The sequence below is a fragment of the Clytia hemisphaerica genome, unplaced genomic scaffold (assembly GCF_902728285.1).
Source record: "Clytia hemisphaerica strain Z4C2 unplaced genomic scaffold, Clytia hemisphaerica genome assembly, whole genome shotgun sequence".
NCBI lineage: Eukaryota > Metazoa > Cnidaria > Hydrozoa > Leptothecata > Clytiidae > Clytia > Clytia hemisphaerica.
The window spans coordinates 1,632,875-1,658,378 of record NW_027103528.1 but is presented as its reverse complement, the minus strand read 5'-3'; the positions used below and the strand labels follow the sequence as shown (position 1 = coordinate 1,658,378).

The 25,504-nt window shown below is 36.9% G+C and overlaps 2 protein-coding genes, 1 long non-coding RNA gene and 2 other non-coding genes across 5 annotated transcripts in view; 2 read left to right on the top strand and 3 right to left on the bottom strand.

The window, feature by feature from the left end:
* LOC136799498 (uncharacterized) overlaps positions 1-6,842 on the bottom strand; it is a 52,807-nt gene extending 45,965 nt beyond the window's left edge. The window contains exon 1 of the long non-coding RNA XR_010845530.1: positions 6,759-6,842. This is a non-coding gene — a long non-coding RNA (uncharacterized lncRNA). The remainder of the gene's footprint in view (positions 1-6,758) is intronic.
* Positions 767-21,626, top strand: LOC136799496 (uncharacterized). Its single transcript, XM_067056211.1, has 13 exons — positions 767-946; positions 4,059-4,292; positions 6,090-6,284; positions 6,778-6,964; positions 13,370-13,506; positions 14,122-14,331; positions 14,771-15,094; positions 16,357-16,542; positions 16,954-17,178; positions 17,495-17,644; positions 18,364-18,588; positions 19,031-19,348; positions 20,100-21,626. Exons 2-13 carry the CDS (start codon positions 4,088-4,090, stop codon positions 20,297-20,299), a joined length of 2,562 nt encoding a protein of 853 aa, XP_066912312.1. The 5' UTR covers positions 767-946; positions 4,059-4,087; the 3' UTR covers positions 20,300-21,626.
* LOC136799497 (uncharacterized) lies at positions 7,103-10,576 on the top strand. Its single transcript, XM_067056212.1, has 4 exons — positions 7,103-8,601; positions 8,909-9,184; positions 9,677-9,757; positions 9,964-10,576. Exons 1-4 carry the CDS (start codon positions 8,428-8,430, stop codon positions 9,991-9,993), a joined length of 561 nt encoding a protein of 186 aa, XP_066912313.1. The 5' UTR covers positions 7,103-8,427; the 3' UTR covers positions 9,994-10,576.
* A 2,559-nt stretch (positions 21,627-24,185) lies between the features above and the next one.
* LOC136799639 (U5 spliceosomal RNA) lies at positions 24,186-24,307 on the bottom strand. Its single transcript, XR_010845540.1, has one exon. It is a non-coding gene; the product is annotated as a U5 spliceosomal RNA (small nuclear RNA).
* Positions 24,308-24,966: 659 nt separating this feature from the next.
* On the bottom strand, positions 24,967-25,088 carry LOC136799638 (U5 spliceosomal RNA). Its single transcript, XR_010845539.1, has one exon. It is a non-coding gene; the product is annotated as a U5 spliceosomal RNA (small nuclear RNA).
* Positions 25,089-25,504: the final 416 nt, after the last annotated feature.

Genomic DNA, 25,504 nt, shown 5'->3' with positions numbered 1-25,504 from the left:
ACCATGCTAAGTTTGAAAATAATTTTTCTTATAAGAACATAAGAAAGTATATAAGATTATAAGAAAGTACCTTGACCTAATCTACTTTGTTGGTTAATATATTCTTCAAAGAAATTCTGCATTTACTTTGATAAAGCCAAATAATTTCTTTATTCGACAAAATTATAAAAACAGAACAAGCATCAAGAAAATTTTGTAACTTTTTATTTCTTATGAAAAAAATATTCTTAAATAGAAAATTTATCTAAAATAACTCTCAAAACTTTTCAATGTTGTAAAAGACAAGGAAACTTTTTCAAACTAATTGGATCTAAACTACACGACCCAATAGATTTCCAGATTACTCCTTTCGTTCCACTTCATAATCCTACAAAACAGTCGCTCACTATGATACAGAACACACGTTTATTTATAAGAACAAACTTTATGACATTATGGCTTCGATAACTATATTAAGAACAATTTAGGAACACTTTAAGGCTTTACCGACCCTAAAACACCCAATTCCCTAAAAAGATGCTCATAAAATGGTGAAATTAAGAACATCTTAAAGAACATCAAAAAGTTAGGAATATTTTAAGAAGAGTTCAAAAATTTTGGATGTTCTTATAAAAAAGCGCGTAAAGTTTATGGATACGAAATCCTGAAAGAAAATATACAGAAAAAAAACGCCCCGGGTTCACAAAGATGATTTTCGTTGCCTAGAGACGGTATACATAAACAATATTAAATGAATATATCATATAAAAAGATTGTCGGGTGAGACAATTTGGGAAATCTTTGTATACTGACATACACACACCGGCGAGAGTTGAAAGTGGTGTAAAAGCGAATACATAGTGTTTTTCGTCGTTGGGATAGATTGGAGTAAAGTAAACAGCGACCTATACAAGGTGGTGCAGAGAAAACCAATAAAAGAAAATTGAAAGACATCAATAAAAGAAAGGTACGGGTCATTTATTCTCATAAAGACACGTCGTTGAACGGATATATCCATTGAGTTTAAAGCCCGAAGGGCTAGAGTGCTAGAGTTCAATCTCTAACCTTTCTCAGGCAAGAAAAAATGAAGCCTTAAAAAATGCGCCGCATTTTTGACGACAGATTGAATCTAGCAATTCCTTTGTTTACGATTGATATTTTTTTCAATCTGTCATTTGTGTAAAAACCAGGCGAGTCGCTCAAGACCGCGCAACTTTGGTAGGATTTGTTGGCTTCAAATCCTACCAAGAAGATTGACTTCTAGCCCTTTAGGCTTATACTTCATTGGATATAACCACCCCTGTCTCATAGCTCCGGTGGAACTTCTTCCTAAAGCGAGGCTGAAAATTTTTATCGAAATCCCAATGGGTATAGCAATTCCCAGGTCAAGGAATACATTGGGATGGATTTGGAGTGCAATCAATTTTTCATCAAAGTCAATTTTCCTATGTGGCTGAGATCGTGAAGGTATTTTTTCACCTGAGATTTCCTAGTAGAACGTAGATCCCACCGGATCTGTGACATAGGGGTGTTATACACAGCGTCTTGTAGGTGTCAATAAATATGTGATTACTATCGGCAGCTTGCAATGCAACTGTAGAGTCGTCTGCTTGGCCAGTGAAGTGACTCTAACTTCATCGTGTGTTAGGAAGGGTCAATTCCGAGCCATCGGAGGGCATACGTATATCTCTAAAATCAGTGGCGAAATATATTGGCAATTTTGGGTATTTTAATGTTTTTCAGAATTTAAAGCTCGGGGCGAGAATTGCAATTTCAGTACTTCCACTTTGACCCAGGGGATTTTTCGATTTGAGAGGGGTAAAGTGGCCAGACTATATTCTCAGATATATTGGAACATTTTAGAGCTTTTTGATCCTGAGATCTACTTTCTAACCGTACTTAATTGTTCTTAAATCATTCTTATTTTTGACAATTCTGAGCCTCATTGTTCTTAAAAGAAAAAATGTGTACAATATAAAATTGCATAAATTTGACAAATCTAGAAACCTAGAAGGACAAAAAGACTAAGAGAGGATTTTTTATCCATTTATAATACGATGGAAAATAGTATTTTACATCCAGTTTTTCATCGATTTCTAAAAAATATTGAAAATTATTCCGTTTTTTGTATCTCTCGATTGTTATTACGTAAAAAGAAATTGTACAAATTGTTATCAATTATTTAATAAGTTATGATAGTCATTCAGTTTCATTTTTCGATAAAATCCCTTAAAACTTTTTTCAAAGAGGGGAAAATTCATGGAAAAATTTAAATATTTCATAAAAAGTGGTCAAGAAAAAATAACAATGTTGTATAAATTTCTGGTTGTTATAGTAACCGATAAATTGTTTTTGTTTTCAAAATGGAGAAATCACTGCAGGTCCCAGCAGGGAAATAATTCATGCAGCTCTCCGCTCTCTTCTCAATTTATTTTGACCCAAATGTCATTATAATTTAACCTTTGTCCTAACTAGAAATTGAAAGCTCATTTAATATTAATCAAAACTAATTTTACCATTTTCAGAAAGAAAAAAAAGTTACAAAAAATTGAAAAGAGATGGGATTAATTTTGGTTCGAGGACTTTGTGATTTAAATTATGTTTGATTTAACATCCTTCGAAATTTTAGAAAATCATTTCATTATTTCTGTAGTTCTAGATTTACATAGGTACAGTGGATTCTCGAATGTCTCCTTAACTCGAACGAGTTTTATCGTCCCCTCAGTTAACAATGCCTCATAAGCTTTACTCCATAACTCGAAATATCCTTAACTCGAACAAGTTTTCTCGTCCCCTTAGTTAACAATGCCTTATAAGCTTTACTCCATAACTCGAAATATCCTTAACTGGAACGAATTTGTGTTCCCCGTGAGTGTTCGAATTATGGAGACTCCATTGTAATACCTATATATGAGATAATATTACGCGAAACACTCAATATAATTTTGTAAAAGAAGTCAAGTGACGTTAACAAAATGTTCATTTTCGATATAATTTGAATTGTTTGACATAATTTTAGATTGATACTGACACATTTGAATAAATCTAACTGAACACAATGATACCCCTAGGAGCGAATCAATCACACATACATTATTCTAATATTTTTAAACAACCTAAGTGAAACGAAAAATTACCAAGTGCGGGAGCAAAAGACACATAAAATCGTTCCCAATGGATTCTTTCCTTAGTTACCCATCAAGATATTGTTTTTGATATTGGTTATAAAGTGGACGCTCTCTAATTCGATGTTCAAGGGAAACCGGATTTTCATCGAATAGTTGAGTCTATTGAATATTATGTAGAAACATCGAATTAGAGAACGTCAATTTGTATCTATAAACTGGATACAGTGCCTGGCCCAACTACACGTTTTTTTTTTATAAGAACGTCAAAAATTTTCGAAGCCTTCGGATGTTCTTAGGTTTTTGGATTTTAAGCCTAAAAATGTTCTTAAATGTTCTTATTTTCAGCATTTTTTGAGCATTTTGATGTAACTCCTTAAGAAATTGCATGTTTTTAAGTCTCCAAAGCCTTAGTATGTTCTTAGAATGTTCTTAAATTTTTGGGCCTCGAAGCCTTATGTTGTTATATAGTTTGTTCTTATAAAAAAAACGTGTAAGACAGACTTTGAGTGTCGATAGCTCATAGCTAAGAAAACTACTAATGAAATCGTTCTTAAAATGGTTAACCTACGATACACGTTTTTTTATAAGAACATTCAAAATTTTTGCAGCCTTTGAATGTTCTTAACTTTTTTAGTTTTAAGCCTAAAAATGCGGGAAAAATACTCTTAACATGTTCTTATTTTCGTCATTTCGTGAACATTTTTGGCCATTTTTCTAAGAAATTTTAGAGCTAGCAAAGCCTTAAACTGTTCTTAACTTGTTCTTAATATTTTGGCCATCGAAGCCTTATGTTCTTATATAGTTTGTTATTATAAAAAAAACGTATTCTCCAGGACGTATGCCTTTATTGATGACTTCAAAAGAAAAGATAAAGGCAAGTTTATGGAGTATCTGATATGCTAGTTCCATTTCCAATTCAACTGAACTGTTTTCTCAATTGTCTATTTCTAGATCTGATATCGAGGAGAAGTTTTTTCAAGATGGCGGACAGCGGTCTCCGAATTGTCAAAATCATTGGCTTGCTACTGGCTATCTTGACATTCATATTTGTGATTGTAGCCTGTGTAATGAACTCATGGTCAGAATGTACGGATATGGGCTATAGTAGTGGATTGTGGTTTTACAAGGACAAATCAACGGACATGCGCAGTTTATACGAGGAAAATTTCATTCGAGCTATTCAACGTAAGTTTTGTTCACATTTTCACGTAACTTTAAATCCATCGAATTTAATTCTTTTCTAGACTCTTCTTAGACTCTTTTGGCATTTCTAAATGTTTCTAAATGCAATTTTCTAAATTTCTACCATTTTCTAGTCTATGCAAGACGAAACTATCTTCTACACTAGGTCACTAAAAAGGGAACAACTTGGGAGGCTGGATAACTTTGAAAATGGAGTTAGTTCGGCGTTGATAGACTAAGGTCTAAAGAAAGTTCTTAAAATGTTGTGTAAATCGAATAGTGCTTTCCCAGCTGGCACACAACGTTGTTTCAACGTTCATCTAAAGTTATATGGACGTTGTGAAGTTAAATAAACGTTGAAACAACGTTGTGTGTCAGCTGGGTTCATCAAATATTCCCCATAAATTATTCTCCTGGCCAAAGGAAGGTTTTCTTGTGATTTCCTTTTTTAAGAATACTTTTTTTGTCTTTCGTTTATGGTGCATACGCACAAGTATACACGTCGAAAAATTTCAATTTACATTCGACCCATTCAAGAGCCCTCGACAAAAAATAACATCTTTTAATAATAACCTTGACTTGATTATGAGCGACAAATAACTTCTTGCGGTTTACAATTTGTCGATTTTACGCATGCGTGCTGTAATTAAAAAGGCATTTATTGACAAAAATTCTTTACTTACATAATTTCTTGAGAAAATAGAGAACGGCCAGATTGCATCAATAATCATATAACAATCACATCGTATACATAATTATTTTGTGCATCAAGCAGGGAGTAAAGCTGATAGTCAAACAATATGGTCTAACGTAACAATAGCTTATAGGTTTACAAAAAACTAATTCAATCTCTAAAAAGGCTGTTCAATCTCACGAAAATCGAAAACTTTCTTCTCCAAGAACTACAATTTTAGAGAATTTTGAACGACATTTTTAGGGAAATTCTCTCAATGCATCCCGAAAAAAATTTGCGAGGCGATAGCTTTTGGCTCGAACATACTTCACAAAACAAAGTTTCACCTTGGAAATCTTTAAGGTTCCTTCCTCTTTTCTTAGTTTGGCATTGTGATGTATTTTGGCTCAATACACCTCAAAAAATTCATTTCAATTCAAACATCTTGTACTTCAAGAATACTTTACCAGCGTTACACTTATGTGTCACAAACTATCGAACGCAATAATTAGAAAGTTCTTAACGACAAAAAGTTTCTTGCGGTTTGTGAGATAAGGATTTTTAAGCATGCGCTTTTAAAAACAAACTCCCTCTGATATCATATTGCTTACAAAACTGTTTATGATGGTGACATTTTGACTTTGATTGACAGTTAAGTCAATGATTGATAGGCGAGCTAATCACTTATATACAAAATAAAACTTGTAGAAGTCTCTACTAGACTACTAGACTATTAAAATAGTCACCTATGACGCTGCAGTTCACCTTACGTTCGTTACGTTCGCTTAGCATAATTATTTCCAAACTAATCTCACGGCTTTTTTCCCCGATTATTATTACCATTCCCCTTTCGACTTATTTCCCCGATTTGTACAGTTCCTACAGTCTCTACAAATCTTGACCATGCCAACTATGGCAGTCGTTCTTTCAAAAGCTAGCACGTAGCCTTAGATATCAATTGCCAACGTTATTTCTGGTTAATTTTAAATATATGAAAGTTGTAGACTTTAAAATTAAACGGACGGTAACGTATGGACGCATTGCATTGACGTTTTGCTGGCTATGTACGCGACTGTATTTCTATCATTTCTACGATTCCAATCTTTTAATTTTCTATTCAATTTCAGCGGATGCAAAGTGTACAAGAAAAGTTACTGGCAACTGGTACGCAGACGACGCAAAATGCAACACAGCTTTCAAGTGCGATTCAAACTCTCAAGTGTCGGAAACAAAGAGTTGCTCTTCTAATTATCAATTTGATACAACAGATGGTACTTGCAAAGAAACCTTTGTGACCAAAATTCAAATCAGTGGCTGCCAACGTGAGTAGCAGTTTTCAATTTGTTTGGAATTGTTACTTACACATTCTATTAAAGTTATAGAAAGTTATAGTTTCAAAGTAATAAATAGAGGTTACAGTTAAAGAATGCCATTATATCTGAATGTTCCGTTTATGAATTATCAAAATCTACACTCAAAATTATCAAAATATAATAATCTACACTCTCTTTTAAATGACCCTGCCTCAAGCGAATCGTGACGTTAAGACTGATGTTGATTATGTCAACAAAAAATAGTGTACAAGACAGAATTCATCATGAAAAAGAATACATGCTTTTTATGTGAACAAACTATACAAAGAACAAAAGGCATCAATGATCAGAACAATCTAGGAACTCTAAAACAGCCGAAAAATATACCCGCAAAATGGTGTAAATAAGAAAATATTAAGAACATTTTTAAAAATGTTGGATGTTCTTATCAAAAACGTTTAAGAGCAGTAAATATAAAAATACCTGTCATGATTCTTTGTAGATCCGGATTGTTATGGCAAAGTTGATGGCAAATACTTCCTGGACAAATCAAATTGTGATGGTGGGTACACTTGTTCTGCCAGTGGTTTGGTTCGTGGTACAAATGTAACGTGTAGTGGTGACCAGTTGTTCAACAGTGCTACTGGATCGTGCACAATCAGATCTACAGATGGAAGCACATGTAAAGCGTAAGATGAATTTCATTTATTACTTATAGAGAGCTTTTTAACTCTAGGGTTGAAAGATGATGATAACTCGAGCTGTAAACGCTTTAAATTACGGAGGTTCGAGCTGTAGAAATTTATCATAAAATGGTAAGGGGATATTTACGGTGATAATGAATTATCAATTTCATTAGAGCTGCCTTCTTATGATGCTCTGCCTAAGCTCAGCAACTACGACGAAAGATCGAGAGGATCAGGTCGGGTTAGCGTGAGGCATGGCCACGAACTGAACTGATATTTTCACTGTTCAGTTGGTAGCCAGGAATCGAATATGATAAAAATACAGACCGAGAACTGCTCCTCCTACTTTCACTGTTCAGTTCCTGGCCAGGATTCCACCCATGATCAGTTCAGCTCGTAGCCAGAACCCCACCTAAGATCAGTTCAGTTCGTAGCCAGAACCCCACCCATGATCAGTTCAGTTCGTAGCCAGAACCCCACACAGGATCAGTTCAGTTCGTAGCCAGAACACTATCCAAGATTAGTTCGGTTCGTAGCCAGAACCCCACCCATGATCAGTTCAGTTCGTAGCCAGAACCCCACCCATGATCAGTTCATTTCGTAGCCAGAACCCCACACAGGATCAGTTCAGTTCGTAGCCAGAACCCCAACCTAGATCAAGTCAGACCGTACAGGACCCCACCCATGATTAGTTCAGTTCGTAGTCAGGACTGGAATGAAAGAAATTTTACAGGCATGGAGGCGCGAAATGGTAAAAGAATTGGCGTGATCGTGAAATGGAATTTTTCAAGCGTGACGGCGTGAAATCTGAAAGAAAATTGGCGTTATGGCGCGAATTTTAGGTCCGCTGGGAGGGGGGCTCTCATTTGGATGTCTAGATTTCTAAAGTAGAATATTCTTGCGAAGTGATAAAAAAAGACCGTGAAAAATGCCTTGTCTTCTAAACAAATTTTTGCACGTTGATCGTTATTTACCTTTTATTTGATTTGAAGAAAGTCTTTGCCAAAAATGAAGACCCATCACAGCAAAGATCCGATCTGAAAATTACCGTATCCCCGAAAAAAATCACGCCTTTAGAATAAGACAATATTACAGTATGAAAAGAATCCGGCTGATTATCGGGGCTCATAGTCCATGATACACTTCTTACAAGGGCAAGGACTTATCAGTGTTATTAAAGCTTGCCCTGGTTGTCAATTACCAATGCGATTGGAACGAAACGACGGATGCTGTGATGGATATCGATGGTGAGTCATTTTTCTTTCAGCTTTCGATACTTGGAAGGTTTTATGGGATGGTAGTAATTATAAATAAAGTTGGCGGAGTTATTAAAATTCAAGACCTCATACGTCCTCACCTTAAGGTGGGTCTAAAATTTCAAATAAATATCCTAAGGGGGGGTTCGGACAAGAGTTTCGCTGCCAGATCTATTCTTTGTTATTTATCTGTGGGCGAGTAAGATATCAATGACCAAAACTACAAATATAGTCGGTATCCTAAAAGAGCATGTGATCAAAATGTTTCAGAAATTAAGAGGAATATGCACTCGGGAGCTGCAAAGAAACCCAATTACTCTTGGTGGTGGTGGTATAAACTTTGTTGTACAGATTGACGAAAGTCAATTCCAACATGCTCAAAGAGTATGTTGATTTTAGCTGGATTATAAATACAGTTGAATCCCGATAAGTAGTACCACGGATAAGTAGTACTCAGCTAAGTAGTACCACCTTTTTCTCGGCCCAGTTAAGCTACTACTTATCGGGATTCAACTGTACTATAAATACGTTTCCTAGATTTTAGAAAGCTCTTGATGATCTCATTTACTATTTGCTAATTCAAATTTACTACCTCAATGTTCTAAAAAGAGGCATAGAATGTGATGCATATTTTAAATCGCTCTTTGATTTAGGAGAATGGTTAGTGAGTAGCTTTAGCTTTTTTTTACAGGGAGGTCGAGGAAGACGGGCACAACCAGTTTGGGTTTTTGGGCTAGTAGATACAAGATTTACTCCAGCAAAAGGATATATGGAAATCGTCAATAGGAGAAACCGTCCGACTTTGGTTGGTATCATTAATCGAGTTTTAAATCCTAACAGTGTTATTCATAGTGATGAATGGCGCGCCTACAATCGTTTACAACAGTTTGTGCCAAACTGCATTCAGCACAACACCGTGAATCATACGTATCATTTTGTTGACCCTGTTACAGGTGCTCACACGCAGGTAAGTCTAATAGCTCTAAAGAGGGTGTATATATCTACTTTCTTTTCGTTTTCCTGTTATAACTTGCTTATCCAATTATATTTTCAATGGTCATTATTTGTAAAATTATTTCAATGTACAATATTACGATCTGCTTCCGAAAGGAAAGGTCTTTTAGTTTTCGAAGACATATTTCTCTGTAACTTACCAATACTAACAAGGTTTCCTAGTTCTTTTCTTGCTCTGCTAGAGGCCCCCAGCGGTTTGCGTGATGGCGTGATTGGGGATTTTTTCTTACGTGATAGCGTGATTAGAGATTTTTGTCGGCGTGATCAAGATTTTGGCGTGATGCGTGATTTGGGCTATTTTTTGCGTGATGACAAAACTCCAGCGATTTTCGTGATGCGTGATAGAGAAAAAATGTTGCTTGATGGCGTGATAAGGGGTGCCGCAGGGGGGGGCTCCTCCTACAAAATATAACTTATGCAATAATGTTTCTTTTTCTTTCATTAGCATATTGAATCATTTTGGAATCGCTTCAAGCTTAAATTGAAAGCAATGAAAGGAATCGAACTACAATATTTTCATGTGGAGGTATGAAAGCACTTAATATAACTTATTATAACTACCATAACTATACAAAACTTAAAAGCTAAACTCGAATCGAGCTTATGTTTCCGTTATTTTTCACTTTCATGATAATCTTGCATGTTTTTTTACAATCTAAGAACGTAAATCTAAGGCTTCTTTTTAGCGAAAGACACTTTCTTTATCTAACATAGGTATATTTTCTTTTTAAGAGATTGGTATGGACTGGATCGACCATTTGATAACATCATAACTGCAGTCAATATCTATTATCCACAATGATGGACCAAAATGAACCATATGTGCTTTAATCTTTATGTAATATTCAACCAAATAGTTATTTGACTTTCGTTAAATTAGTAAAAACTGGTAAAAAACGACAAAAAAACAGCCTTTTGTCGATCAACCAGCAATAAACTTTGTTTCATATCTTTTGATTGAATGAAATTTTTGAAAAATTTTTTCACATTGATGATGATCTAAGATTGAAGAGTCACTCCTGTGAAAATGGTAATTATACCACATTTCTACAAAAAGTTGATTTTTTTCTTCTTCATTTTTCATTTTCATTTTCCTTTTTTTTCTCAATTTTTTTACTTGATAATGTTCCACTCACGAATATCTTTTTAACGAGCACAAAATCGCAACTTGATTCGAATTCTATCAAAAGTTACAGCCATTTTTTTCTCCAGCTGCAAATTATTTCGAGACAGACTTTAGATTGTTTAATGATGATTATACAATCGAACATCTTTTTATCGTTCATTTTTATAAAGACTATTAAAAATAAAAGCAATCAGGTTCTCAAAATTTTCCTTGTCTCAATTTACATTCCCTTTGCTTGAATCTAAACTATTCATTTGGCGTTAACTTTAATCCAAAATTATTTCATAACAGATAGTCCATTCTACAAGGACCACGCTTTGCTCTAAAGGGTCCGGCGAATGTGAAGATCAGAGAAATTTAATACAAAATTAAACAAATCTGTTTCAGTCACGGGTACAATGTATACCTGACCAGGGGTGTAAAGTATACATGAATACGGGTGTAAAGTATATTTGATCAAGGGTACAAAGTATACTAGATCATGGGTATAAAGTATATTTGATCACGGGTATAAAGTATACTAGATCACGGGTACAAAGTATATTTGATCACGGGTGTAAAATATATTTGAAGCGGGTATAAACTATTACTAGTGAATTCGATCAATAAAAATAGTTTTGGGTACAATGTATACGTGTGACTTTATTCACAAGTACAGTTTGTACCCGTGCCTCACGCCAACCCGACCTGAGGAAAGGGGATATGGGTCCTGGCTTTTATTACGAAGTCAAAAATTAAGAATTTGTTTCTGGTTCACGAATGCAAATTATCATGGTTTGAAACCCTGCCACACACTGAACTGATCATGGGTGGGGTCTTTCCTAGTCACAAACTGCAATGATCATAGACAGAGTTCTGGCTATGAAATGAACTGATCTTGGGTGAGGTCCTGGCTACAAAGTGAACTGATGATGGGTGGCTTACTGACTACAAAATTAATTGATCTTGGGTAGGGTTCTTGCTACGAGCTGAACTGATCTAAGTTGAGGTTCTGGCTACGAGCTGAACTGATCATGGGTAGGTTCTGGCCACGAGCTGAACTGATCTTGGGTAGCGCACTCGCTACGAGCTGAAATGATCATGGGTGGGTTCTGGCTACGAGCTGAACTGATCATGGGTGGGACCTGGTTACGAACTGAACTGGTCCTGTGTGGGGTTCTTGCTGCGAATTGAACTGATCCTGTGTGGGGTTGAAATGATCTTGGGTGGAGTTGTGGCTACGAACTGAACTGATCATGGGTGGGGTTCTGGCTACGAGCTGAACTGATCCTGTGTGGGGTTCTGGCTACGAGCTGAACTGAACTGATCTTGGGTAGCACCCTGGTTACGAGCTGAACTGATCATGGGTGGAGTTGTGGCCACGAACTGAACTGATCATGGGTGGGGTTCTGGCTACGAGCTGAACTGATCTCAGTTGAGGTACTGGCTACGAGCTGAACTGATCTTGGGTAGCACCCTGGTTAGGAGCTGAACTGATCATGGGTGAAGTTGTGGCTACGAACTGAACTGATCATGGGTGGGGTTCTGGCTACGAGCTGAACTGATCTCAGTTGAGGTACTGGCTACGAGCTGAAATGATCTTGGGTAGCACCCTGGTTAGGAGCTGAACTGATCATGGGTGAAGTTGTGGCTACGAACTGAACTGATCATGGGTGGGGTTCTGGCTACGAACTGAACTGATCTTGGTTGGGGTTCTGGCTACGAACTGAACTGATCATGGGCGGGGATCTGGCACGAGCTGAACTGATCATGGGTGGAGTTGTGGCCACGAACTGAACTGATCATGGGTGGAGTTGTGGCTACGAACTTAACTGATCATGGGTGGGGTTCTGGCTACGAGCTGAACTGATCTCAGTTGAGGTACTGGCTACGAGCTGAACTGATCTTGGGTAGCACCCTGGTTAGGAGCTGAACTGATCATGGGTGAAGTTGTGGCTACGAACTGAACTGATCATGGGTGGGGTTCTGGCTACGAACTGAACTGATCTTGGTTGGGGTTCTGGCTACGAACTGAACTGATCATGGGCGGGGATCTGGCACGAGCTGAACTGATCTTGGGTAGCGTCCTGGCACGAGCTGAACTGATATTGGGTAGCGTCCTGGCTACGAGCTGAACTGATCATGGGTGGGGTTCTGGCTACGAGCTGAACTGATCTCAGTTGAGGTTCTGGCTACGAGCTGAACTGATCATGGGTGGAGTTCTGGCTACGAACTGAACTGATCATGGGTGGGGTTCTGGCTACGAACTGAACTGATCTTGGGTGGGGTTCTGGCTACGAGCTGAACTGATCCTGTGTGGGTTTCTGGCTACGACCTGAACTGCTCCTGTGTGGGGTTCTGGCTACGAACTGAACTGATCATGGGTGGGGTTCTGGCTACGAACTGAACTGATCATAGGTGGGGTTCTGGCTACGAAATGAACTGATCATGGGTGGGGTTCTGGCTACGAACTGAACTGATCTTGGGTGGGGTTCTGGCTACGAGCTGAACTGATCATGGGTGGAATCTTGGCCAGGAACTGAACAGTGAAAGTAGGAGGAGCAGTTGTCGGTCTGTATTTTTATCATATTCAATTCCTGGCTACCAACTGAACAGTGAAAATATCAATTCAGTTCGTGGCCATGCCTCACGCTAACCCGACCTGATCCGATCGAGAAATCAATGAGAAAGAGAGCAAAACGCCCTGTCTCGCCGCCCCGGTGGAACTTTTTTCTCAGTGGGGATAACAATTCCTATTAAAATCCCAATGGAGATAGAAATTCCTTTGTTACAAGGCTAAAATATTCAGTGGCAATGATTTTGAAGTGCAATTTTTAAACATTGAATGGGGACGAAATGAAAGTTAATTTCCAAGTGGGTATGAAATTCTAAGGTATTTTCCCACCGGGAACGAATTTTTAGTCAATCTTCTCAGTGGGTCTGGGCTACCAGCCGGTCTGTGACACAGAGGTATTAGAGGCCCTCGAGTTAATTTCTTTGCCTAAATGTGATCATCTTTATCACACTATACAGATATTACGTTTGTCAAGGATCCAGTGATTCCACCTTATCAACGAGCACATGTTCTAGTGGAACATATTTTAATGGTACAATGTGCATTGGTATGACCATCTCTGGCAATGATAACACAGCGCCTGCTTCTTGCAAACGTAAGTCAAGTACTATTTTATGTAAAGGGCCAATATGGAAGGATCAAGATTCAGTTCTGTTCTATAAAATAATTCAGTCTATGCAATTCGATCTTCTGTTATTCGAAAGATATTGGTGCCCAGCTGAGAATAAGTAGTGTAAAGTACTCTCCGTAAATTCGAATCTTTCTGTATTTCGAAGAAAATTCTTGGCCCCTTGAAGACAGAATTAGAGCGAGCCATTTCTAACGTTTATCCTTCGTTACGGGAATGTTTTTATCTTTTTCGATTCCCTAGACTAGCAAACTAGCTTATTATCGAATCATGTCAGAGAGTGGGAACATAAGGGCGGCGGGCGTTTGCTTAAATAGGAGCTGCGTAGTAGAACGAGCAAAAGTTGGTGAAAAGGTGCTGACAAATAACTGATTAAGTTTCAGCCCATCCCACAGACAAATTACCTAACTCTTCCTCTTGGTTTCCCTGCGTGATATCCTTCAAACCCGACTATCGTGTCAGTCTATAGATTCCTTTAAACCTGGTTTGATACAGGCAAAATACACTCACAAGAAGGTAAGGTTTACTGCACATTCAATTGATTCAAAATATGAAACTTTTTTTTCGTACATTTTTTATCAGATGAAGATTGTGTGGGAAAAGTGGACGGACCCCATCGAAGTGGAACGCACACCACCGGTTACACATACGACGTACAATGCAAGAAATCCTACATCTGTAAAAACAGTGGTCAAACAAGAGAGAATTTACCTGATTGTACTGGCTCATTACAATATACGCCCACTGGATCGCCACCCACTTGCGCTGCCGCCCCTCAGTCAGGATGCGTCGGTGAGTGGATAAATTAGGTTGAATATCTAAAAGTGTGACATAAAAATTCGCAGTAGGATTACTGTTTTTTGTTACGAAGATTATTCTTAGCATCCTAATGGATCAATTATCAAGTCAGATTCTAAATTTTAGAAAAACTTGACCTTCATTAATATCATAGAAACCTTAAAAAAGGATATTAGGCAAATTAAGTTCCCGGCAAAATTATTTTGTTCATTATTTTCTAAATCAATGTTGATGTTCATTACTCAAAAAATTGAAAACTCATCATTTACCCTGAAACCACTAGAAAATTATCGCCAAAATAACTTGTAATCAAGAATTTTATTATACATGTGAATTTGATTGGAAATATATGGAAGGATTAGTAACTTAGGGAGGGAAACTTTCAGACTTTCATAGCGTTTTGTGCTAAAAAACACATTTTTCTATTTTTCAGCATCAAGTTGTAGCGGCAAAGCAGACGGTTACCATATCACTGATTCAGGAACATGCCGAAACTACATCAAATGTCGACAAGGTGTCGAAGAGTCCACTGGGACATGTCCTGTAAATAACTTTGCTATCGTTTCAACACTCGCCGCTTCTTGTTCTTTCCACCGTAAAGACTCCACATGTAGTAATTACTACACGTGCTCAGGAACCACTGTTACCGAACAGACATGCGCGTCAGGCAAATATTACAATGAAGGCAGTAAAGCATGTGAGGACCCTGTATCAAGCGGTGGAGGTCTGGTATCTACACTACCTGTCAACTGTAAACGTAAGTAAACGTAAATAATCTAACAGCCTGTGTATAGCTTCAGACAGCTGCCCTTTTTAAAGTATAACATCACGTGACTATGAAGCGCCAAAAGAACAATAATAAATTCATTGAAAATTGTCTTTCATCTACAGTATGGCCGGGAAAAAAGCTACACAAAAATCTATAGAAAATAATTGAAGTTTGCAAATGCTTTATATTTGGCAAAGTTATGTAGTAAATCCCCATTCAATAAAACAAAAAAAAATTCAATTTCAAAACCCACCTTACGTTTTTACTAACACGCTGTATTTGGTTATGAGATTCCTTTGACTTGGCGACAATACAAGGTCATTTACGTTGCAAACCTTGTCACCATATTTCAATACCTAATCAGAAAGTTAAGAACAACGTAGGCTCGAAAGATATTCCTAGAGTTCAAATTTCAGCTCTTCAAAATCATAAAATATTTATTCTCATTTATCAAAATTCAGACAAAAAGGTACCGTTTCCACCGCACAAAACACAGGAAACTCTTATCATCTTACAACACCTTTCCCGAGTTTATTTCGACTTTTTGAAAAACACTATTCCAAAAACCTGCTCTACTTGCATTTAATTTAGAAAGATTCTACTACGAAATACAAAATCAACAAAGAAAGAATTATGTTAAAAGCTCTTCCGGTTCTTGAGATATTTCAGTTTTAAAGTTTTTTTTTAAACAAAAGTATCCTATGGAAACGACATAAAAACGAGGCCCGGTAGGATAAAATATCTTTTAAGAGAGGTTTGACTGTAAAAACAAAGGAATTAAAACAGCCATAAAAAAGAAACGGAAAAAGCTTTTGATCTCAAATTTTCAGAATGACTTTGTATCACCAAAAGCTTCAAAAGTATCAAGTTCTGGTTTCAAACTGGAGAGGTCGAAAAAAATCGATAAACTTGGGAAAGGTGTATTCCATTTAATATCCATACTGGGGGTGGACGAACATTTCCAGTAGAAGACGAGTTTCCAGGGGGTCTAGTAATGGAATGTTTTTTGTTTTTTCCAGCGTGTTAAAATAGTTATTCTAAAATTTCCAGGGGGTAAGAGATTGGTTTTAGTTCGTCCACCCTCACTTAACATATGAAAATATTTTTTCAAGGGTTTCATTGCAAATTTTGCCATTTTCCAGGGGGTATTCACACATTTCCAAGAATTTTTTTTTGAATTGAAAAGGTTTGTCCACCCCCTCTTTAGAATTTTATTGAAACAGTTCATTGCAATATGTCAATATCTTTAGATGCTGATTGTCCATCCGATGGGACTTACTACGCAAAAACCGGTGGGACAATCAATACAGCCTGTAACAATGCGTACACGTGTGCTTCTAACGTTCGCACGACGCTCGCACAATGTCCAGCTGGCCAACAATACCAATTGACACCGACTGTTACCTGCACCACAACACACCAATCTGGATGCGATCGTAAGTAACTTAAGGAAACTAATTTTTGCTTTCTTCGAGGTTTTTTTCGGCAAAACGCGGGCAAAACCGCGAATTTTTAAATTTCGAGACTGTCCATCAAAACTTTAAAAATCCCTGGAGAAATGAAAGAGGATGTCCAAAATAGGGCAAAACTGCGAAAATTAATTTTCTAATTTCCACCCTGTAATGGGTCCAAAATAACCAAATGTCGACCCTGTCAGATAAACATCTTGACAACTAGTAAGGTTTGAGAACCTGACAGATACCTTCAGAGTTTAATAAAAGGGAACCTGACCAGCGACACGTCTCGTACCCAATTTTGCCAGTAAGTGTCCCCCCGGGCATCTTGCCTGTAACCTTGAAACGTAGATAATTGCTGAAAATCAAAACTGTTTCATTTTTATGGTATAGATGCTGATTGTAGTGGGAAATCAAACGGTTATCATGTGACAGATGGTACCACGTGTAAAAACTACATTAATTGTGAAAACAACGGTGCTAAAGATAACACAAAGAGTGGAACGTGTACAGCTGGTCGAGTATTTCTTGTCTCAACGGGGACGTGCTCCACTACCACACCCTCAGGATCGACCACATGTAAAGATCCAAGATGCGATGCCAACCCTAATCACAAAGGTAAGAATCATAGTAGGCTGAGAGTTGACAGTTGACTCTCTCAAACTCGAACTCGAGCAAAAATAAAATCTTGTTTGTTCGAATTACAGAGAGATTCAAATTTTAGAAAGTAAATTAAAAGGGTTTCTCTTTGACGGGGACTGGGAATAAGTTCGAATTATAGAAAGATTCGAATGACAGAAGTTCGAATAAGTGAGAGATTACTGTAACTGTAAATTTCAAGTAAGCACCATGTCAATATTTAAATTTGCCAAATCTATCATTCCATACAGTAGGTATACTTGATGATTCATTCTTCCCATTTCAATTTATCCAGCTCACCAATCGACAACACAAAACCCGGGACTTCGAAATTGTCAAACGTGGTATGAATGCAAGAATGGTTTTTACACAGAAGGCACGTGTGGTACAAATGAATATTATGATCTGTCTGATGGAGTTTGCAAAGGAACATTCCCTTATACCGGTATGAATTTATATCTTATCCCAGTTGTTTAAACGTTCATCTGACGTTAGATGGACGTTGTGAACATTAGATTGACGTTAAAAGAATGTTTTGTGTACCAGCTGGGATGTTTCAAATACACGCTTTTTTCATAAGAATTGTGTTTTTTTATTTCATCATGGATATTCTTAACTTTTTGGCGAAAATCATCCAAAAATATTCTTACGGTATTCTTAGGTTAAGATCGAAATTGGCAATCTACAGGTTGAAATGCATTAAAAATGGCATTCTTAGGTTCATTTGCTAAATTTCATGATGGTGATATTCTTATCATATTCTTATAAAATAAAAAAGCGTGTATCATACAGTTAAGGGGCAATCAATATAGTATGTACGTAATGTAGGGGTTTAGCAAAAATGTCTATTGTTTAACTATCGCTCTTTGCAAAAGGCGTCTCACCATTTAATGACCCCTAAAACTCGCTAAATTAAACTCATGCATTTTTTTGTCTGGTTCGCAAGTATTTAATGCCTATGAAGCATATCTTTAAACCTTATTTTACCAGTGTTTTTGGCTACAAGAATCTAGTTTCTTGAAAAAATAACTGATTCTCAAATTTTAATTTCATTAAAAGGTGTGAGACTTTGGGAATGGCCCAATTATACTCATCGAATTTTCTAGACGCAAACACTCTAGATATACGAGAGTACTGTATTTTCTTACAAAATTCATTAACCAGGAACCGACCATGCGAGCCGCGCGTTCACTTGCAAAGACGATCGTTGTTTCGGATTATCAGACGGTAAACACTGGCTCAATACCGATTGTTTTGGATACAAGGAATGCACCAATCAAATTCAAACATCATCTACCACGTGCCCATCTGGTACCCTGTACGACCCGAATGGTAAATCATGTGTGGCATATGACAATGGCATAAACGGAAAACACGCTGGTTGTAAAAGTAAGTATTAAGATGCAAATATTTACACCAAACACACTTTTACAATTTATCAAATTAGCTAGTATGCCAAGAATCCATTTCACTCAAAAGCCTTCTTGTTACTGTCGGGGCTGAGGAAGCCCAGTAAACGCCCTCTCCCCCTGCGCTTGTTAATTTCTAGATTTTATATTTTTCAACTCTCACCCGGACCTTATTAGTACCCCTCCATAATTACCCTATTTTGGGGGTATTAAGAGGTAAAATTTCAGCCCCCCCCCTCGTTTATTACAATTTTAGGATATTTCCATCCCCCCATTTATTAAACACTTAAGTAATATTCGATAACCTTAGATGTATCCTTAGCTAAATGCTACTAATATAGTCCATAAAGATTTCCACAATAAAATGGCAACGTAGTTTTATGTGTGGAGAAAATACTAAAATTCATCCATTTCATCCTTAGTTAATGGCGGTCATGGTGCATGGGGCGCATGGAGTACTTGCACAAACAACAAAGGCAATTCGTACGGTTTACGAACGCGATCTCGACCATGTGACAACCCGACCAAAAAGAATGGAGGAGCCGCTTGCACCGGTGGTGCGTCCGAACAAACAATCTGTTGGTTGTGTCCGACACAAGAACTAATGGAAGTCACTCGATTTTTCGTCATCTTGGCTATCGCTCTTGGAGGATTGGGTTCCATTTTTGCATTGAATACTTTCTGTGTTTCAAGCAGCATGTACCCAACCGTCTTGTCTTCCCTTTGTCAACTTGGAGTTTGTGAGTGATTTATCTTTTGACATTTGACAATTCATATACATGTTTTTCTATCAGCATAACATTTATAAGCATACATAGGCTCAGCCCAGGTGGGGGGGGGCGGTGGGTTTACCAACTGACGGTATGTGCGGCGAAAAAATTGGCTTTTAGAATCGCACTCTTACAGTGCAGAAAAGAATCGGTGAAATTCATACCCTTACAGTGCATTTTTTCAAATTTTAAACTTTTTTAGAGCAAAAAAATCAAAAGTTTCGGGCAAAATTTTGCTAGATTTGCTGAAATTTCCACCCTTACAGTGCATTTCTGCTATTTTGAAAAACACACCCTTAACCGCCGCACATACCGGTCGGTCAATTTTCCTAACTGCCCCCCCCCCGGAGGCTCAGTTTTTGGTACCTAAACAATAACTCTATTGTTTAAAAGTATAATATGGGAGCTTGCTACAGTGGTACACACTTGCTTATCAAAAACATGTACCCAACAGTAACATTTTAGGCATCGATACACAAATGTATTCAACAGTATACTTGATGGTTTTTCTCAAGTTTTTAGACAACTGACAAATCAGACAACCAAAGCTATTGCATTCATAATGGAAAATTGCAAAATAAAGTAGCTTTGTAAACTCAAGCCGTTATCTATCAATGTACAACACTCATTAATGTCATTAATACAAAAGTCGATTGCAAATTTGACGCATCCTAGCAAAATCCTCTTTTAAATATTTTTATTCTCTCTTCACTTATTTTAGTCGTGTTCGCTCTGGGTTCTGCAGTCGCTTACACCAGTATCTACCCCAAAGATGTGGACAGCTGCTTCACCACAGGAGCTGGATGGACTCTAGCAATCGTTGCAGCTGTCTTTGCATTCATTGGCTTCATCGTTTGGATAGTGGCTGCTATCAAGGTCTACAAATCTAAAGCAGCCGGAAAAGTTGGTGCACGAGAGTAAACGAAAAAAAATATATTCAAACCTATTCTAAGGATTAATAAGGTTTGACGCCAAAATTTGAACAACAATATCGGGAGTGGTTATAATCAGGCAAGTTACTTAGGAGTGAATCACCAAGGATGAAGGCGCCTTTGGTTAAAAGGTTTTACATCAAACTGGTATACAATGTCTATTACATACATCGTTGAATGTTATATAGATGTAAGTTGGACGTCGTGAGTATACTGGTACTAATAAAGTAATGAATGAACGATACTGGAGTTATGATTACAAAATATGATAATTTAAGAAGTCTTAAAACTTAACTTGAACTTGATCGGTTTACAACGGCGGAATCTTTCCCTGGTAGATGTAAGGTAAAACCGATTCGTTTTGTACAAAATTTGTTTTTTTCTTGTAAATATTTCCATTTTCTATAAGATTATTCATTTCTAGGAATTATTTAATTAGGTCGTCCGAGAATATTTGTGCGGACAATAGTCTAGGAGGCCCCTAAGCGATTTTCGTGATGACGTGATAGGGACTTTTTTGTGTGATTACGTGATTTTGAAATATTTTTTTTGTGTTTGCGTGATAATGAGAGGTCAAACCGTGATCGTGATTTGAAAGATTTTTGAGCCGTTTGTTTTTGTTGATTTTCGTGTTCGTGATTGAAGACCAAAAATTGCATGATATCGTGATCAGAGTTACCACTGGGGGCCTCGTCTAGGGGAGGCAAAATTTAGAAGAGTCACTTAACATCAATGTACTTTACTCGACCTTAAGGCAGACTTAAGATTTACAAAAGTTAACATAATTTTGAAATAATCTTGTCCATGTCTACATGTTTTTAGAACAAGTAAGCCTTCGTGAGAATTTTCTGCCAAATAATGAATTAAAACTAAAGGTACAATCATGGTCAAAATCAATTGAGAATTTAGCTTATTTCCTCGTTTTTCGAAATTCGGAGTTCGGGGCGAGAAAGTCAATTTTTGGCCATTTCTTAAATTTAATCGGATATTTCGATTTGGCACGGGTTTATAGACTTCCAGGCGATATTCTGAGCCTTATTGGACCACTTTTAGATCCTCGGACCCTAAGTGGTAAGTCTTAAGTCTAGCGTTAAAACTCAAAGTTAAAACTCTACCCTTCATCCAAACTTAGAGCACTTCCAAATCGTTTGTAGTTTTGAAAATTCGTGGGAATTTCTCTTTTTTCTAAGATATTACGAATATGATTGTAGAATCTTGTAAAGCATATTGTGATTTTGAAAATAATTTTTTGTTAATTTATCATAGGAAATCAATGTAAATTTATTTGTAAAAAATGGTATGTATTAAAATTAAAACCGAACACCTTTTTTGTTCCTTTAAGCACGAGTAGTGAATGGATTAGAATAAAATAAGGTTTAAGCCCCGAGGCTCTTTTATTCAAAGTGCCAAAAATAAATAGGAATAGTCCAGACCCACAATAAGGTCAATTTCACGAACCACACGTTTACTATTTATAAGCTTTAAAGTTTATGTAAAACATTTAGGCTGAAATATGGAGAAAAAAAGAACATTGTACGAACATGGCGGGCCTGATAATTAAAAAGCCAAATTTGCTCAAAATGATCTAAATTCAAAAGAAACGTTTGTAATTGCAGTAACTTTCCAACTTTAACTCTTTAAGTGCCACGGTCCCTTAGGGGAATTAAAGTAGGACATAAATGAATGACGGAAAGGTGCCCGGTAGTAAAACTTTAAATTAATTCGCTAGAGGACAGAATGGAGTAAAGCAGGGCCTAATTTGAAGGTTCTTGGATCACTCGTTGACCAAAAATGGCCAAAAACGGTCAAAATCTCCAAAACATTTTGTCAAATCTTTGCATCTTTATTTTGCTTGACCATGAAGGGGGCCCCATGAAGCCCAATCTAATTCCTACGAGTTAGACCAAGAATGACGATTTCTAGCTCAAACTGGGTATTATGTTCGAATACCTGACATTGGTACTTAAAGGGTTAAATTAGAGCAATTTGATCGACGTGAGGACCCATTTTTATAAACCAAGGTAATTCTGTGATTTAAGTGAATTTATTTCAAGAACAATTTGATGCTCAAAATGTCAAAAATAAATATATCCACCCTCAGTCAAAACTAATACGTTCTGATAAAAAAACACGTTACTCATTTAAAGCAATTCAACAGACAAAGTTGACCCTGTCAATAGGGGATACGAGCGAATAAACCAAAAAAAGAGGCTTTGATATAATGTTATTTCAAAACGTATAAGACTGGGAGTAGTTTATAACCCGCTTTACGATATAATCCTTTCTAATGCTATGCGATCCAAAAAATATCAGCAAGCTTATTGGTTAAAAAGAGTATAATATGTACAAATGTACAAAATATAAAATGACGAAAAGATGTTGTTGCATTGTAGCGGTAGCAGCAATCTAACGTCACTTTGCTACATACTCTCGGGTACTTAATAGCCGTCCCCCCCGCTAATTAATTTTTGGGAAAATGTTTTTGGGAGTTCCTATTTTTGTCCTAATTTAGCTGTATTAGCCTCCTTTTGAAAAATTTTCCATCCACCCAGGACATTTTTATTCCAACCCCCCCCCCGCTTATTAAGTTTTGAGATTTTTTCCAACCCTCCCGCTTATTCCAACCCCCCGGCTATTAGGTACCCGAGAGTAAGTGCCCTGTGCTTTTTTCCAACACAAAAAGTGCATTTTTTGGCTCACCGATAAACCAGTTATCAGACGCAAGCTCGTGTACAATACACAAATATTTTACTCGTTCTAAATTTTTTTACATATTTCTATTATGCAAAAAAATCTCGGAACTCGTAAAATATATCTTGTATTCATGATATGCACCATTGCAATGTCTTCCGTTCCACCCAATAGCTGATTGGTTGAAAGTGACGTATTGACTGCTTTTACGTCACTTCAAACCAATGAGCTATTGGGTGGAACGGAAGACATTGCAATGGTACATATCATGAATTGTACTCACAACTGTCTGATAACTATTACGTATATCACGCGTTAGCAAAATTATATTTGACGTCAAAACTTTAAAATGTTGCTACTTGTTATTGAAAAGTGCAAGCTTATTTGGCATTCGATGTGAAGTCTTATTTCTATTCGACACGGAAAAGCTCTGAAGGGCGGAAAAAACTTTTAACATCTGGAAGGCTCGGAATTATGCAAGAGGCCTAGGCCCGAGGTTCTCGTTATTAGCGATTCTCGGGTACAGCCAAAAAATTTTCAAGCTTCACGGACAATGGAACTTAAAAGTGATAAGGAATGTTTGTAAAATGTCCTTTTCGCTGAGAAAGTGTCCAACTTCTTTAGAGCTTTAGCGTGGACGACCGCCTGTCCGTTATCGGAGTTATATCAGAGAAAATGCAGACTTGCTCGGTCAACACAATGTAATGGAAGTAAGTATACTTGACTTGTGGTAGGCAAATGCCTTGAATTTCTAGGGTTATCTTTTTTATATCAGTCTGCCCAAAACTATTTGTAAAGCATTTTAAAAGAACCGAAAACCATAATCAACAATATTTTATTAAGAAATATCTCTGTTATGGTTTTTATTTAACTTTGAAGGCTTAAAGAAAGTTCATTTTTAAACTTCAATATGGGAACATCAAAGTTAAAAATGCAACCATCAAATCCACCAAATTATGTAGCCTTAAGTACGTTTTCTCTTTTCAAAAGTATACAAACTATGTACAAAGTAAAATAAACTGTTGGCATCTTCTAACTAAGAAATCACCTAGTGGTCTTGCATTTTGTAAGATCTGAGATCCTTGAAGCAAAAGAATCTACAAAAGAAAGATCGATAGTTTCAGAGATTCTTTTAAAATATCCAGACCTAAATGTCTGTATGGTTGGTTTTCACTTTTTTAAAGGTGCCCACCGAAGCGGGACTATCAAAAAAATCTAGATGAGACTCATCAAGATGGTCTTCTCCACGGATATCTTTAGTAAAAGGCGAAAGATATGTGCGTGAGCTGAAGAAAACCCAGAGCTGACTTGCAAGAGGTTTATATTTGAAACAGATTCTTAGCGGATAATATTCGCTTGAGGTTGTTTTAATCAAGTTTACACGCATGTGCAATCAGTTCCTTCAAACAAATTTATTGATTGCTATAGAGAAAGAGAAACAAGGAGATAAAGACTGTGAGATGAGAAAAGGTTTTTGATAAGGGGTTTGAACCGCAAAATTTTTATTGATTTTGTTAAGATCTTTTCTTAGTTTCTTTATAACCCACTGGAATTCTACTAAACTTCAGATAACAAACAGAGAACATGGAAGAAGGCCCAGCAGAAACGGGGAGACTGGCAGCCTCTCCACTTTTGAGAAAATGAGATTTTTTTCTCAAATTCCTAGTGAATGTTATCCCATTTGAGACATTTGAGCCTTCAGCCTCCCCACTTTAACAGTTGTTCCACCGGGTATGCGAAGTGGGGTGACTTTTTGGCTTGGTATCAAGGGAGATTCACCTCCTCAATCACAAAACCCTGTCGAGAACTAAGTTTTAACGGGCTACATCTTTGAATAACGTCCATAAATGCGGAAATTTGAAACTCAGAAAAAGTCAAGAACATCCAAAGGCTTCAAGATTTTGGATGTTCTTCTATACGATGTTCTTTTTCGAAGAATTGGTATCTGTTTTCAATTTATTATAGGTGCCCACCGAAGTGGGACTATCAAAAAAATCTAGATGAGACTCATCAAGATGGTCTTCTCCACGGATATCTTTAGTAAAAGGCGAAAGATATGTGCGTGAGCTGAAGAAAACCCAGAGCTGACACAAGTAAAGTTGTGCTTGAAACACACTCTAAGCAGATGATATTCACTTGAGGTTGTTTAATCAAGTTTACACGCATGTGCAATCACTTCCTTCTCTACAAATTTCGTATTAATCGCTATTTTAAATGAGATCAGATTACAATAGAAAAGGGTTATTTTCAAGCAATTTTCTTGTAGAGAGTTTTTTAACCGTAAGTCATAATAATTCATTATAATTGAATGTGATATGATTAATAAGCGTGTTGTTCTCGTCCACATGAATTTACCTCGAAACTTCATAGCAAACTTAGTATTAGTATAAAGCTAGAAAAGACATCCCATAAAATATGTACTATCGACATCGACATTACACGTTTTTAAGAACAACCTTTAAAAGAGCTTAAGGCTTCGATGGCAATAATGTTGTGCTTACTA

Coding starts and splice junctions, on each gene's coding strand:
- LOC136799496 (XM_067056211.1), top strand. CDS start 4,088: ATGGCGGACAGCGGTCTCCGAATTGTCAAAATCATTGGCTTGCTACTG. Junction 6,965..13,369: donor GATGGAAGCACATGTAAAGC/GTAAGATGAATT, acceptor CACACTATACAG/ATATTACGTTTGTCAAGGAT. Junction 17,645..18,363: donor AGGAACATTCCCTTATACCG/GTATGAATTTAT, acceptor TTCATTAACCAG/GAACCGACCATGCGAGCCGC.
- LOC136799497 (XM_067056212.1), top strand. CDS start 8,428: ATGACCAAAACTACAAATATAGTCGGTATCCTAAAAGAGCATGTGATC. Junction 8,602..8,908: donor AATTCCAACATGCTCAAAGA/GTATGTTGATTT, acceptor TTTTTTTTACAG/GGAGGTCGAGGAAGACGGGC. Junction 9,185..9,676: donor TTACAGGTGCTCACACGCAG/GTAAGTCTAATA, acceptor TTCTTTCATTAG/CATATTGAATCATTTTGGAA.